The sequence below is a fragment of the Hemiscyllium ocellatum genome, chromosome 46, assembly GCF_020745735.1.
Source record: "Hemiscyllium ocellatum isolate sHemOce1 chromosome 46, sHemOce1.pat.X.cur, whole genome shotgun sequence".
Classification (NCBI taxonomy): Eukaryota; Metazoa; Chordata; class Chondrichthyes; order Orectolobiformes; family Hemiscylliidae; genus Hemiscyllium; species Hemiscyllium ocellatum.
In genome coordinates, this window is record NC_083446.1 from 9,870,546 (window position 1) to 9,884,614 (window position 14,069).

The 14,069-nt window shown below is 45.2% G+C and overlaps 1 protein-coding gene across 2 annotated transcripts in view; it reads right to left on the reverse strand.

Annotated features, from left to right (window-relative positions):
- Positions 1-1,139: 1,139 nt before the first annotated feature.
- Positions 1,140-14,069, reverse strand: part of LOC132836244 (nuclear RNA export factor 1-like) — a 71,380-nt gene continuing 58,450 nt past the window's right edge. For both annotated transcript variants that reach the window (XM_060855597.1, XM_060855596.1), the window contains 6 exons: positions 13,480-13,595; positions 9,474-9,516; positions 9,302-9,374; positions 8,533-8,715; positions 3,896-3,956; positions 1,140-2,867 (listed from right to left, as the gene is read on the reverse strand). In XM_060855597.1, the coding sequence (XP_060711580.1) occupies positions 2,823-2,867; positions 3,896-3,956; positions 8,533-8,715; positions 9,302-9,374; positions 9,474-9,516; positions 13,480-13,595 (521 nt within the window). In that variant the 3' untranslated portion in view covers positions 1,140-2,822. The remainder of the gene's footprint in view (positions 2,868-3,895; positions 3,957-8,532; positions 8,716-9,301; positions 9,375-9,473; positions 9,517-13,479; positions 13,596-14,069) is intronic.

Below are 14,069 nucleotides of genomic sequence, written 5' to 3' on the forward strand. Positions count from 1 at the left end.
GAGTTTAGTAACAAGAGTGCACCATTTGGTGGATAAGGGTCAAAGTTCTGTTGGTAAACCTTCAACCAAATGAAGTGATGAGAGATTCCCGGGACAGACTCAAGGAGAGACTATACCACTGACCTTTCAGTGGCATCTGGGAAGCGTGGAGAGACTCCATGTGCTGCAGCCTGCAACACCACAATCTCTTTATCAGGCTCAAAAAGGCCGTTACAGATGATAGAGGATCAGAAAACACAATAGCTCTGAATAACAGAGATTGTCGTTCAATCCCTCACTCTCACACATTCACGAATCCACTTTCACAGCCCCATAAAAATTTCCACAACTCCACAAGCAAGCATTAGAAATGAGAGCTGCATGATGCAACCCAAACGACCCCCCAGCCCCAACACACACATATGCAAGAGCTACTGTGACATGCCCGAGAGATATTCCCTGGTGTTGCTAGCTAATAGAACATCAGCTACACTCTTGATTAGGCTGAAGATCTATCACCCTGGGCTTGCTCCACGCCTGGGTGAAGCTCAGTGTCACTGGAATCAAAGTTTTCATGCTGAGGCCCTGTATACTGTACATAGGCCCAGTGCTCAACCCAGGTACTAAAGGACCTGGAACAAAGGCCTCCAATCCCTGGACAATGAGTATGAGCAATCTGGCCAATCACTAGGGCTACTGAAGCTGTCGAGCCTGGTTATCACTTCACTCGATGCTCACACCACATCGCGATCAAACACGGAAATCCTAGCCACGTATTGCCCCCTTAGTCACCTTTTTCTAGCCTACCAACTAACCCCTCCCAACCCATCCCCTTTCCCGAGCCAAACAACTCCCCACCATCCCCAAACCCAATAACCCTTCCCCAGCTGAACAACTAACCCCACCCAACCACCTTCCCCAGCCGAACAACTAACCCCACCCAACCACCTTCCCCAGCCGAACTAACCCCACCCAATCCACCCACCCACCTTCCCCAGCCTAACAGCACCCCACCATCCCCAAACCCAACAATCCTTCCTCAGCCGAACAACTAACCCCACCCAACCCCCCCAGCCGAACTAACCCCACCCAACCCACCCACCCACCTTCCCCAGCCTAACAGCTCCCCACCATCCCCAAACCCAACAACCCTTCCCCAGCTGAACAGCTACCCCTCCGCCCACCTGAAAATACTCCTGCCCCTGTATAACTTGCCCCTAACTCCGAGATTATCTGCAAGCTACCAACTCTTTCTCTCCTTTTCAGAGCAGGAAGCGCCCAGGCTCTGCTCTCGGAAGAGCAGGAATTCAACACGAGACAGGCGATCAAGGGGCTCTACAGAGAGTTGTGGTACCTGAGCCGAGTTGTGGTACCTGAGCCAAGTTGAGAAGCTGGATGTACAGACCCACACAAACAGATGGATACTAAACCTCTCAACTATCAACCTGGCCTAATATTAGGCCTGAAAACCTGTTTCACTAACTGGGGAGCAACTTGGACATGAAAGTGCATGAAGGAGAGACAGCATTACGTAAAGGTGCACAGCTAGGTTATCACCTCAGAGTGGCTTCACATCAATGAAACGGGGAGGGGCTGCTTGAAATGCAAGGGAGGTGGTCCAAGTGGTTGGGGCCTAATGGTAGAGATGCAAAACACAGACCTGTTTTTTTTAAAAAAAAGCATGCACCCAGATTTCACCATTTTGACATTCCCTTTTACTGGTGGGGTGACTTCTTCAGCCTGGGGTCACAATGCCAGCCCCTTCCCCCTGGATTGTGGCTGAATGCTAAACGCTGAAGACATGAGCCAGCTCCAGGCTGGAACTAGAATGGGGATGGCTACTAGTCAAGACAAGACTGCATTTAAAAGCTTTCACGATGTGAATAAAGGGAGAATTTTTTTTTAAAAAAGACGTCCAAAATGGGCACGGGAAACGGAGTTGAAAGCTGTGATAATCTGATCAATGGGGGTGATGAGCTCCTGTTCGGATGGGGGGGCGGTCCCTGGATTCTGGGATAAGAGCCCAGTTTGCCAGAGTGGAACAACTGAAGATAAGCAGCCAGGATTTAAAGCTCAGAAAAGTTAAGCAAACACAACATTTGCTTTGTAGGGAACCAAGTGGTCGGTTTGCTGCTTTGAGTCGCTGGATGTCTCAAAGGCGACTGCCGAACGAATTTAGGGGAGTCCAGGCAGTCTAAGGTGGTGGTGGTGGTGGTGAAGTGCCACCCGCCTCCCACACTAATGTGTAAACTCACCGGAGATTCCATAGCACTCCAAGTGATCTGGTTTAACAACGCCTACCCTCTTTTAAAAAAAAATGACAAAAGGAGCCTTGGGAGTGGGGTGAAAGGTCGCTGTAGTGTGATGGCAAGTTGAGAACAGGCAACAGGTTCACCTGATCACCTCCACTCACCTCATACTACTGGAGCCGACAAGCCCAGAGTCTTGTACAACCCCCAACCCTTAGAAAGCCCGATTATCACCCAGGAGGTAAGGAAGACTTCTACCTCCAAATTTGTTGTGAAGCTCAACAAAACTATCCCCATTTCTACCCCCCCCCCCCAAAATCTGTTGGAAAAACACTGGCACAGACAATACATGTAAGTCAAAGCTACAAGGACTCGGGAAAATACTTACACAATCTGACTTAGAAACACTAACTGCAGTGCATTAGTTTTTTAAAAATCATGAGTCTTATTGACAAGAAAAATTCACATTATACTTAACATATATCATTTATACCAACATTTAGCTCTTCTTTTAAAAAAAAAATCATCCAGAGACCTGGTTCTGACGGCTTTAAAAGCCTCAGGTCTGAAGGGGTAGTGTAACTCATGCTTTCTTCATAACTGCTTCACAAACGCGATTTCAGGAATTTTTCCTTCAGCCTGCAAAAAGACAGAGTTAAAACCACAAAAAAAAGTAATGAATCACCGACAACTCTGTTCACTGTACCACAGCTCAGAAAGACATTAAAATCATGCAGCAACTTAGACTTTCATCAATTTTTTTCCTATGCCACCTCTTTGGTTCTGGGAAGGTTAGCCAATCTCTACCCAGTTGATAAACATAGATTGCAGGGTATGAGTCAACCATAAAAATGATGGGACCCCAAAAAGCTGTGTTTTTGCATATAACGGAAATACATATCAACAACTTCCATCCAACCCCCTTTGGCCATGGCAGGTTTTACTCCCATTAGGAGCCAGCCTCAGTTTCCCAATTCTCAAACGGATGTTTTCCTGGCCAGCACTTCCAAACTGCATGCAAGGGACTAAACCAGGCAGTATGGGCTGCGTTGCAAAAAATCCAAGACATGGTCATGTGGAACCAATGACAAAGATGGGAGACCATCCAATATTTGCACTTGGCACAGCATACCCACCGCGCCCCCTCCCACCCCCCATTTTGGAGGGGATTTTCAAGGCCTTCTTCAACATCCACAGTAACTCGTGGATTACACTGCATTATCGTACACAGCTCCACACCATTTACAAACTGCCTCCTCCCTATCAATGGAGTCGCTTGCTGGAGAATGTGGGAAATCAAAAGAGTACTATCCTTTCCACAGGCTGCATTCCAATCTCGGAGAAGTGTTGTGGAGTCTTAACGTATCATTAAGCAGGTCACCTAGAAAGGCCTTTAGGGCCAAAATACCATTTCAACGAAGATGGATGTCCAACAGTATGCATAGAAAATACATTGGAAGGACTTATTTCACTTGAAGGAAAATGTTCATCCTTATTAAGTAGGTAAGCAGAGAGCAATTTATCAGGCACAGGCTCAGGGGAAGCTGCATTAAACCCTGCGTTTTACCTTCAAAATGGCTCAACTGGATTATCCCACTGGACACAAGAATCTTTTCAGGACGTTTTGGCCTCCTAATCCATGTACTAAAATATTTTAATCAACTTACCTTAAGCTGTGTGAAGATTTGGGCAGCTTGATTGAAGTCCCACTCGTTGTCTTGCAGACATCTGCAGGAAGACAAGAGAAAAACAAGATTCTGGAGTCCAGTTAGGGAAAAGACAGGGGAAGCAGGAGTGAAGGCATAGGTACTGGCAAGATGTAGGGGGAAAACGGCCAGTTGTTGCAGGAAAAGGAAGAGGCCATGAAGGGAGATCACAGCTATTTTGTGATTACTCCACTTACCTTGACTCTTCATGCTCTTGGCTGACAAAAACATATCAACCTCACAGTGAACATCAGCAACTGTGCACGTTCTACCTTTGTTGATCCATGCTCCACTCCACTTTTTCCACCACCCTCTGCCTGACTCTGATCTGAAGGTTACATCACACCCCTTCCCTACAACTGAAATTTCCTTTCTAAAGCCCAGAAGCTTCACACAAAATAACTCTCAACCTTTTCCATAACAAAGAATGTGAGCCTAGTTTGTACAATCTCTAATTTAACCCTCCAACATCCAGGAAACATCTTGGTCAATCTGTTGTGCATTCCCTCCAACATAGAGTATATCGTTTCCAAGATGTGGTGCCCAAGTACTCCATATTTGGTCTGATCAGGGCTTTGTATAATGCTATAGACCTCCAAATGTAAGGGCTCATATTTCATGGACCTTTTAGAACTTTGTTTGGGCTGGACTAAGTTCTCAGACCCAATATGGTTGTGTGACAATGATCCTTATTTTCCAAAAAAAGAAAAATCAGATCTATCTTTTTTTTTGATACAAAATGCATGACCTGGGCTAAAATCCACATGTCATAGTTTTGCTCATTCACTTATTCCAATGCATTTCTGTTCTTATTTACAATGTCACCAGCAAACATGTATAAAAGGCCCTTTTCCTTATCATTCAAGTCATTAACAAACATTTTGATAATCGGAGTCCTAGTACAAACCTGTGCTAGCCACGTTCTTCCAAATGGAGAAGGCAACTCTGCTCTCCACCAACTAAGCAATCCTTTAACCAAATCAACATTTGTGCCTTCAACTACATGAACTTTAATTTGAACTTTGTCCCCACAGCAAACCTTTGTGATTGAAAGACCTTTAGTTCTGACCAGGTTCACAATTGCTCTGGACACACTGTTGTGACTTTACTTTAGCAGGCTGCTCCACGACACAGTTCTATCTGTGACAAAACGCGTGGCGTTTTAATCCTGTGTCATCTTGTATGGAGTTGGCGGATTCATTTGAGTAATAGGATCCTCTGCAATTGTGTACAGCACGGAAACAGACCATTCGGCCCAACTGGTCCATGCCAGCATGAATGCTCTATAAAAGCCTTTTCCCTCCATATCAGCACATTTCTCTACTGCTTTCCCTCTGAAATGCCTCAGCCAGTCTCTGTAGCAGCAAATTCACAATGCCCTATACACTGGATAAAGTAATTTCTCATTTGTTCCTGTTGTTTTAATTTTATGGCCCCTCGTTTAGCTTCCTTTGTGAATGGAGACATCTTCTTTACACTTCCCCTATCCTATATGTTCACAGATGTCAATCAAGTCCCTTCATGGTTTTCCCTTTCCATGGCACCCCAGTCTGATTCCTCCCACCCATCTCTATTACCTCACTCCACGTATCAAGCTACAACTGGGTCAAGTGGATCTCTCTCACTGTTTGGCCTCTTGCCACTTTTGTTGTGCCCTGGCTTTTCTGTATTCGCTCCTACTTCCACTTCCCTCCTGAGTCATTAGGGTTAGAGTTTCATAGAATCCCTACAGCGGGAAAATAGGCCATTCGGCCCAACAAGTCCACACCAACCCTCTGAAGAGTAACCCACCCAGACACATTCCCCTACCCTATTACTCTATACATCCCATGACTAATACACCTAAACTCATACATTCCTGAACATTATTCACCTAACCTACACATCTTTGGACTGTGGGAGAAAACCAACGTAGACATGGGGGAGAATGTGCAAACTCCACATAGACAGTCTCCTGAGGCTGGAATCGAACCTGGGTCCCTGACGCTGTGAGGCAGCAGTGTTAACCCACTGAGCAACCCTGCCGCAGTTAGGTCCCTTTGACTGACATCCCCAATCCCTGCAGCGGTTCAATGTTCTGACCTTCAGCATTTTGAACCAAAGCCTAACACACACATTCTGCCCTCAGCCTGAAGCAAGCACACGGCTGTTGGGGATTCAATGGTTCGTACTAACCGCAGCAAATTGGGGTTGAGGTCCAATATAGCTGGGAAGATATTGAAATAGCTCCCGTTCCTTGTTATACAAGGGCTGCACAGATTGATAAGCTTAGACAAACAGCAGCAAACATGATACTCAATACCTATCAGCTGCAGAGATACCACTGAGCCAGCTTCCATTCACACTGGTGCCGATTCTGGACTCATCCTTCAAAGACTTCAAAGTGGAAGATCTTGGTTGATTTAACACCCTGTTAATTATTAGGCACACCAAGTCTCATCAGGCTCAGTTTAAAAATGTAATCTATAATTGATGGATCACACTCCAGATAAACAAAACCTCATTCACTTTGAGGTGGTCTATAATTGCTCTCATTCTTTCTATCGCTTCCTAAGGCTGACACAGTCCTGTGCTGGGTCGAGTGTGGACGCTGGAAAAGCATAGCAGGTCAGGCAGCATCTGAGGAGGAGGAGAATCGGGCCAGGGTCAGAGCCCTTCATCAGTCTTGTGCTGGTCCTGGCAAGGTTGAGCTGCGGAGTTCAAGGGCTGCTCTGTTCTGATTCAGTACCATTAAGACCGAAAAGTTACACTTTTCCAATTCAAAATATTTGTCTGAAGCACACGTGGACATTTCTGCCACATTCGCTGAGACATTTCGGGGCAACCCTGAAGAACTTATGGGCTTTTCCTGATACACACATATAGACTCCAATATAATTCAGGCCACCCAGTGTCAGTTATCCCAGACTTACCCACTCACCCTTTAGTTTTACTTGAATTTCATGGGTCTGAAGATTCAGCACTCTTAATTCATTTGCTGATAAATGCTAGCTTAGGGACAATTAGCACTGGGGGCCTGTGGGAGGGAACTGTAAGTGCACCAGAAGCCCAGAGGCTGCCGAAAATTTCTAATTTGAAATGCAACGCTCCTTCCTTCTGCTTGAAGGCGGCAATTCATGGCAAAGCAAGAACATTACTTGTGATCACTGCGCTAGCCGCCCCTAGCTGCAGACCTAATATAACACAGCTATCATTTACAGTCCTTGAGTCAGCTGGTTCAGTGACGTGTACGAGGGGTTCAAAATGCAATTTGTTCTAAATGGCACAATTTACACCTCTGCAAAGCAGTACTCCGAGAGATTACCCGTCTGCCTCTGAAGCAGGATGTGCAAACAACAGGTTTAGAGAGGATGTTAGGTGGAGATCAAATTTAACTAACTGCCTCTGTAGCAAAAATGAGGCACAGAAGTAAAATATTACCCAAACAAATCAAAAACAGAAAATGCTGGAAATCCTGAAGTCAGGCAGCATCTGCAGAGAGGGCTCCACCTCTGGGTAAAGACTAAAACTGGGGCATACAGTTTAAGAATAAGAAGTCTCTCTCTTTTAAGTTAAAAGTGAAGTTTTTTGCTACCTCTTTTCAGAGTGTAGAATTCTCTTCCAAGAAGGCTGTTAAGACTGGGTCTTGAAATTTAGTCAAAGTGGAATCAAGATAGATTTTTGATGGACAAGGCAATCGAGAGTGGTGAGAGGCAAATCAGTTGTGCTCATAATAAGTGATGGAGCAGGCTGAACAGCCTACCCCTGCTCCTAGGTGCTACACTCCTATGAAAGAAACAGGTGCTGCCATTGCTCATCAATTACCTTTCAGCAAGACTCCCAGGACATCTGTGAATCCAATGGGAGGGCTTCAGATGTAAAGCAATGAGCAAAAACATCTGTCATGGACTCTCCACTCCCGAGTGCTAATTGTGGAGTCAATGACGTAGACTCCACAAAACTATTCCAGACATCTACTACCCTCTGGGAGAGGAAACTCCCCTGTGTCTCAGTTTTAAACAAGTGTCCTCTTATCCCACAACTAGTTTGAGATGTCACTCACTAGTGAAAACACTTTGTCAATGTTGACTCAGCGGTTAGCACTGCTGCCTCACAGTGTCAGGGACCAGAGTTGGATTCCAGCTTTGGGCGACTGTCTGTGTAGAGTTTGCACATTCTGTCCACTGTATCTACATGGGTTTCCTCCCACAATCCAAAGATTCACAGGTTAGGGTGGATTAACCATGCTAAATTGCCCAGTGTCCAGGGATGTGTAGGTTAGGTGGATTAGTCATTAGGGGGTAAATCAGCGCAATAAGGTAGGTGAATGGGTCTGCATGGGATACTCTTCAGAGGGTCGGTGTGGATTTGTTGGGTCAAATGGCCTGTTTCCACACTGGAGGGATTCTATGACTCTTGTCAAGCCCCCTCAGAATCTTGTACATTTCAGTAAGATCACCCCTAACTCATTTAGCCATTTTTGATAGATCATCCCAAGAATCAGCCCACTGAGTTGCCTTCAATGCCAGTGTGTCTTTGGATACGGAGAGACTAAAGAGAGAGGGGTCAAGCAAAGCAAATGGAGAGTTTTGGACTCCGTCGCAGTCAGTAACACTCACTTTTGCGACCACTCTATGTTCATGCCCGACTGCTGGGAGAAGGCCTGCAGCATTTCCTGCTGGGGTGCTGTGAGGGTGGGCACCGGACTGCTTGACGGTGTGGGTGCTGGCGTCACAAAGGCCTTGCGGATCTCCTCAGTGGTGGCATTCCTGATGAACAGCTGGTCATTCACAATGCAGAGCCTGTTCAGAGGAGGGAAACAGCTAAAGTAGCATCAAGGCAAGCAACTACCTGCATCGCTACCCATCTAAAAGCAACGATATTGAAAAATCAGGAAAAAAAACAAGCATTGAAAATGATAACCTGAGCAACTGGAGCAGGTGAGGGGCCAGAGAGTTTGCTTCTAATATCAGTGATGGCTCCAGAAGCATTCACCCACATGTCTGCTCGCCCACAAGCCTACCAACCAGACTGCTGCATACTTTCTAGGTAAAAACAATGACTGCAGATGCTGGAAACCAGATTCTGGATTAGTGGTGCTGGAAGAATACAGCAGTTCAGGCAGCAGCCGAGGAGCAGTAAAATCGATGTTTCAGTATTCCTAATGAAGGGCTTTTGCCTGAAACGTCGATTTTACTGCTCCTCAGATGCTGCCTGAACTGCTGTGTTCTTCCAGCGCCAGTAATCCAGATGCTGCATACTTTCTGCATACTCCAGACAGACATCGGTACTACACCTACCCTTTTAAACCAACCTGACTCCAGGCTTGAGGAACCATGTGCAAGCCCAAACTACACAGTTGTGTATGAAAATGAAAAAATAACTTACCCTGCATTCCCAGCAGGTACAGCAATGAACACTCTCGAGAACGCCCTCACAGACTCCCTGGATTTACTATCCACTGTGACAAAATTAATATTTGTGAAGGATTAGCTTCCAGGAACTTAAACAATAAGTTTACTTTTTAAAGCTTAAAAGTAAATTGATTTAGTTTACGCACCTTCTTTGAAAACTCCATGTACAGTAAAACATAGTAATGTATTCTGAAACAGAAACCAAACGTCTTATATTACAAGTTTATTAAAGCACGGGACAACTGTCCTTCAGTGTGAGCAATCTCACCCTGGTCAGAGCGTTAATGTACTCAAGTCCCATTTTAGAGAGTTGGGCACAAATTCTGGGCTGACACTCTCAGGACTGTACTGAGGAGTGCTGCACTGCCATCTTTCTGACAGAGCTGTAAACTGAAGACCCTTCTGCCCCTTCTGGGTGGATGTAGATGATCTCTCAGCCAATATCTTCCTGGTGTCCTGGGGCCAATATTTCCCTCTCATCTGCCATCACTGAAAACAAGTTATCTGCCCATTACTGCAATCATGGCATTGGGAGCATGCTGTGTCCAAAAACGATCTGGAGATGCCGGTGTTGAACTGGAGTGTACAAAGTTAAAAATCACACAACACCAGGTTATAGTCCAACAGCTGTTTGGAAGCACTGAAAGCTAGTGCTTCCGAATAAACCTGTTGGACTATAACCAGGGTCGGTGTGATTTTTAACTGTGTCCAAATAAGTGTTTCCAATGTTATAACAGGGGTTACACTTCAAAATTAGTCTAAAGACCATGTGAAAGTCACAGCTAAATCCTAGTTTTTAACTTCTTTACATGGCATTGAGGAATCATTATGTGCAGTCAAACGTCACAATACTAATGAAGTCACAGAGTCAGAGTTCTACAGCACAGAGACAGGCCACTGGTCTATGCCAATCAAAATGTCCATCCACGTAAACCCCATTTCCCTGCACTTGGCCCATATCCTTCTAAACCCTTCCTATTCCTGTATTTGTCCAAACATCTTTTAAATGTTAATGAAACCGCCTCAACCACTTCTGTCATGTGTGGTCATTATCAGTGTGATATTGAGGCAAACAAGGCCGGGAGTTACTCAAGCAAGTCAGCAGATCTCAGCCAGGATGCTTGCTTTGTCATGGGGAGTTGCATAACAGGACCCCCAGGCTATAAGGTAAATAACACCAGAGACATCATGGCAATTTTTGTTAACAGAGGCCTGGATTAACGTCTGGACATGAGCAGTCAAATCGCACCATTACAGCTGGTAGAATGTAAAATTGACTCATGAATAAAACATCAGGGATAAAAAGTTAATCTCAACAATTCAAGCCATCAGTCTAGAAACACATCAGGTTCACTAACGGTCTCTAGGGAAGGAGATTTACTGTCCTTGCTTGGCCTGACCTATATGTATTCCCCAGCCCTTGGCAATGTAGTAGACTCTGAAATGATGCAATAATCCACACAACAGTATCATACAATGACTGAAAAGCCAAATGAAAATCAAGTTAATTGAAAGGCCCACATTTGACTAAGGCACAACCAAGCCCTCCTCACTAACACCACTTCTTTTTTTAGGCATGGGGACAATAGACAATAGGGGTACAACAGCCTCGCACAGTCACGCTCACTTAATCACACCTTGCAGACATCATTAGCACCAACCCGAGGAACAAGGACATAAAATGGCCTCTGCACGGAGACAGACTTTAACACCTACCACCAACAGTAGAGATAGCAGTCGTGTTGCAGAAAAAACACCAGTCTATTCAATCTTCCCTCATAGCTGCATTTTCCAGCTCATAAATTATTCTCTGTACCTTCTCCAGCGTAACACATACTGACTGGAATGAAGTGGCCAGAACAGCATACAATACTCAGATGTATGGACTAATTATATATTCAGCATAACTTCTCACCTCTTCCATACGTGGGAATAATGCACTAAGAGCATCCATCAACCTACTGAATGATGGATTAGGCTCGAAGGACTGAATGGCCTCTATTACTTCCAGTTTCTACATGATTTTTTTTTTGTTTTTATAGAATCCCTACAGTGTGGAAGCAGGCCATTTCACCCAACAGGTCCACACCAACCCTCCAAAACAGGGACCCGCTGATACCTATTCTCCTACTACTCTACATTTGCCCTGACTAATGCACCTAACCTACGTATGCCTGAGCACTACGGGGCAACTTGGCATGACCAATCCACCCTAACCTGCACATCCCTGAATACTATGGGGCAATTTAGCACGGCCAATCCACACCAACCTGTACATCCCTGGACACTGAGACAATTTAGCACGGCCAATCCACCCTCACCGGCACTGTGGGACAATTTAGCATGGTCAATCCACCCTCACCGGCACTGTGGGACAATTTAGCATGGTCAATCCACCCTAATCTACACATCGGGACAATTTAGTATGGCCAATTCACCTAACCTGCCAACCTTAACTGAAGTATCTACCGGTCATTCTACCTTCATTGGCCTGCAAACATTGACTCCAAGATCAGAAGTGGGGATGCTTGATGATGATGGATTATCTGAGGATCTGCGAGCACTATGCAAATGTACCTGTTTGACATCAGCCAGGACAACACAGCCACTTTACCAGAATTCCAACCAATACACACAATCATTCTCTCCACACTGACACTCAGTAACGCTACCTACAAGATGCCGTGCAACAACTCATTAAGGCTCCTCCAATAGCACATTTCAAACCCCTTGGAAGGACAGGGGCAGTAGATGTAGGGAGCAACACCATCTCCAAGTTACCTTCCAAGTTACACACCACCCTAACTTGGAATTATACTGTCATTCCTTCGCTAGTGCTCGGGCAAAATCCTGGGGTGGGCAATGAAGGATTGCAGCCACCCCAAGAATGAGTTACAAGAAATTCGTATAAAGCGTTCGCATGTTGGACGGATGTACTCCACTAGGAAAGATTCCCATGCTGGCAGGCCAAGTGAAGGAAGGGTAATACTTGAGTTGTGTTTGTTTACAGTGGAAAATACAGGGAGTGGTGCAATTAGAGAATAACCTCACTGGTTTACTGCACCATAAGCTGTGCCCCATATTGATAATTGCTACATTCATGGGCCTATTTCATTTCTGTTACAAAACATAAGACGATCGGGTCTTCCCATACAGCATATAACAGATCATCACCAAAAGGCAGAACACATGCACCAATAAAAGGTAGGGATAAGTAAAAGGAAGACATGCAAAATAACACGAGATAGTGCGCGAGAGAGCGAGAAAGGTGAAGAGCAGGTGCAGTCTACGTTTCTGCCACGCTGCACAGTTATTCCTTCATCATCCCTGGGCCACAGTTCTGCAATGGCCTGCCTCCTGCCTAACAACATTCACCATATGCCATCCAGCAAATCAAGGAGAAAACTCACCAACCACCTTCTCAAGAGCCAATTCAGAACAGTTAACTCAAGCAGCTTTTACAGGAAAATGCTCACATTGCCAGATTTGACTGAATAAAGAAAAAAAAAGGTTGAGTCTTCACTTTCTTCAAAATTTGTTCACAGGGTACAGGTAATGGTATTTATTGTCCATCCATTTGAGAAGTAGGTGGTGAGTTGCCTTGTTAAAATGCTGCAGTCAGTGCAGCTGAGGGAGAGAGGTCCAAGATTCTAACTCCCCTGTAGTGAAGGAACGGCTAACACAGTGCCACATCAGCTGAATAGGGGCATGGAACTGGTCAAGAGACCAGGAGACTTAGCTTTTGAGGGCTTGACATGTTCCATGCCCACAACTATCATTGCGTGATGGAGTCATACAGAAGGGAAGTATGGATGCCCAAGCTGCGCAGTTCCCCTGCAAAGGAATTAGGAGCAGAAGGACATGATTTGGCCCCTCAAACCTATTCCTCGAACCATTGCTGGAAATCCCAGGCAAGTTCAGATATGGGACACCTGTAAGTCCAACAGTTTGCTGACACTCAAAATCTAGACTGATCCATGAGGAGTGGACACACAAGCAAAGCATTTTTCCACCCCCTCCGCCCAGTCATCATTTTGAAATCGGAACTGAGTGCCTCCAGGATGAAGGGGGAGGGAGAGGAAGGCTGCAGAAGGTTGCACAAGGAAGTGAGTCAACAGGACAGTCACGGAAAACAATCAGCCTTTCACTTACTGTTTGAGTGCTCACATCCACCACAAAGGAGGCTATGTCATGCTGTGTCTTTGGGAGTTCGTTGAGAAAGGCGACAACATTCAGTCTGGTGTGTTTCAGCAGCTTTGCCCGAAGTGCTATGAGCAAAACAAAAAAAAAGGAGATAATTAGTTGAAAGCAAAAATACCCAAAGAAGGAACTCCAGCAGGAATTACAAAAAATAAACACATACTAACTCTTGACTAATGAAGGCCTTATTTGGACTAAGGTATATGCTGCCCAAACACTGTGCCTCCAATGTTTATTGCTGCAGAGCAATAAAAACAAGGCCCTGTCACATTCTCTGCTTGTGTCACTGACCATGACCGCAACAACATGGAAACATTTTGCAGAAACAACATTTCTCACTTGCTTCATGCAAGGGGAAGCATTGATTTGTGTTTCAACACATGGTTTTTAAAAATTATCTTCCTGGCTGTCTTCTCATCTCTCAATATGTTGACACACTCAGTGTGGTAAACTTGGGTCTCCAGTGACTGTACAATAAGGATTTAGATTGCAGCAGGCAGTAAAAGTATTCATTAGCACAGTGTAGCTGACCTTGGTACCTA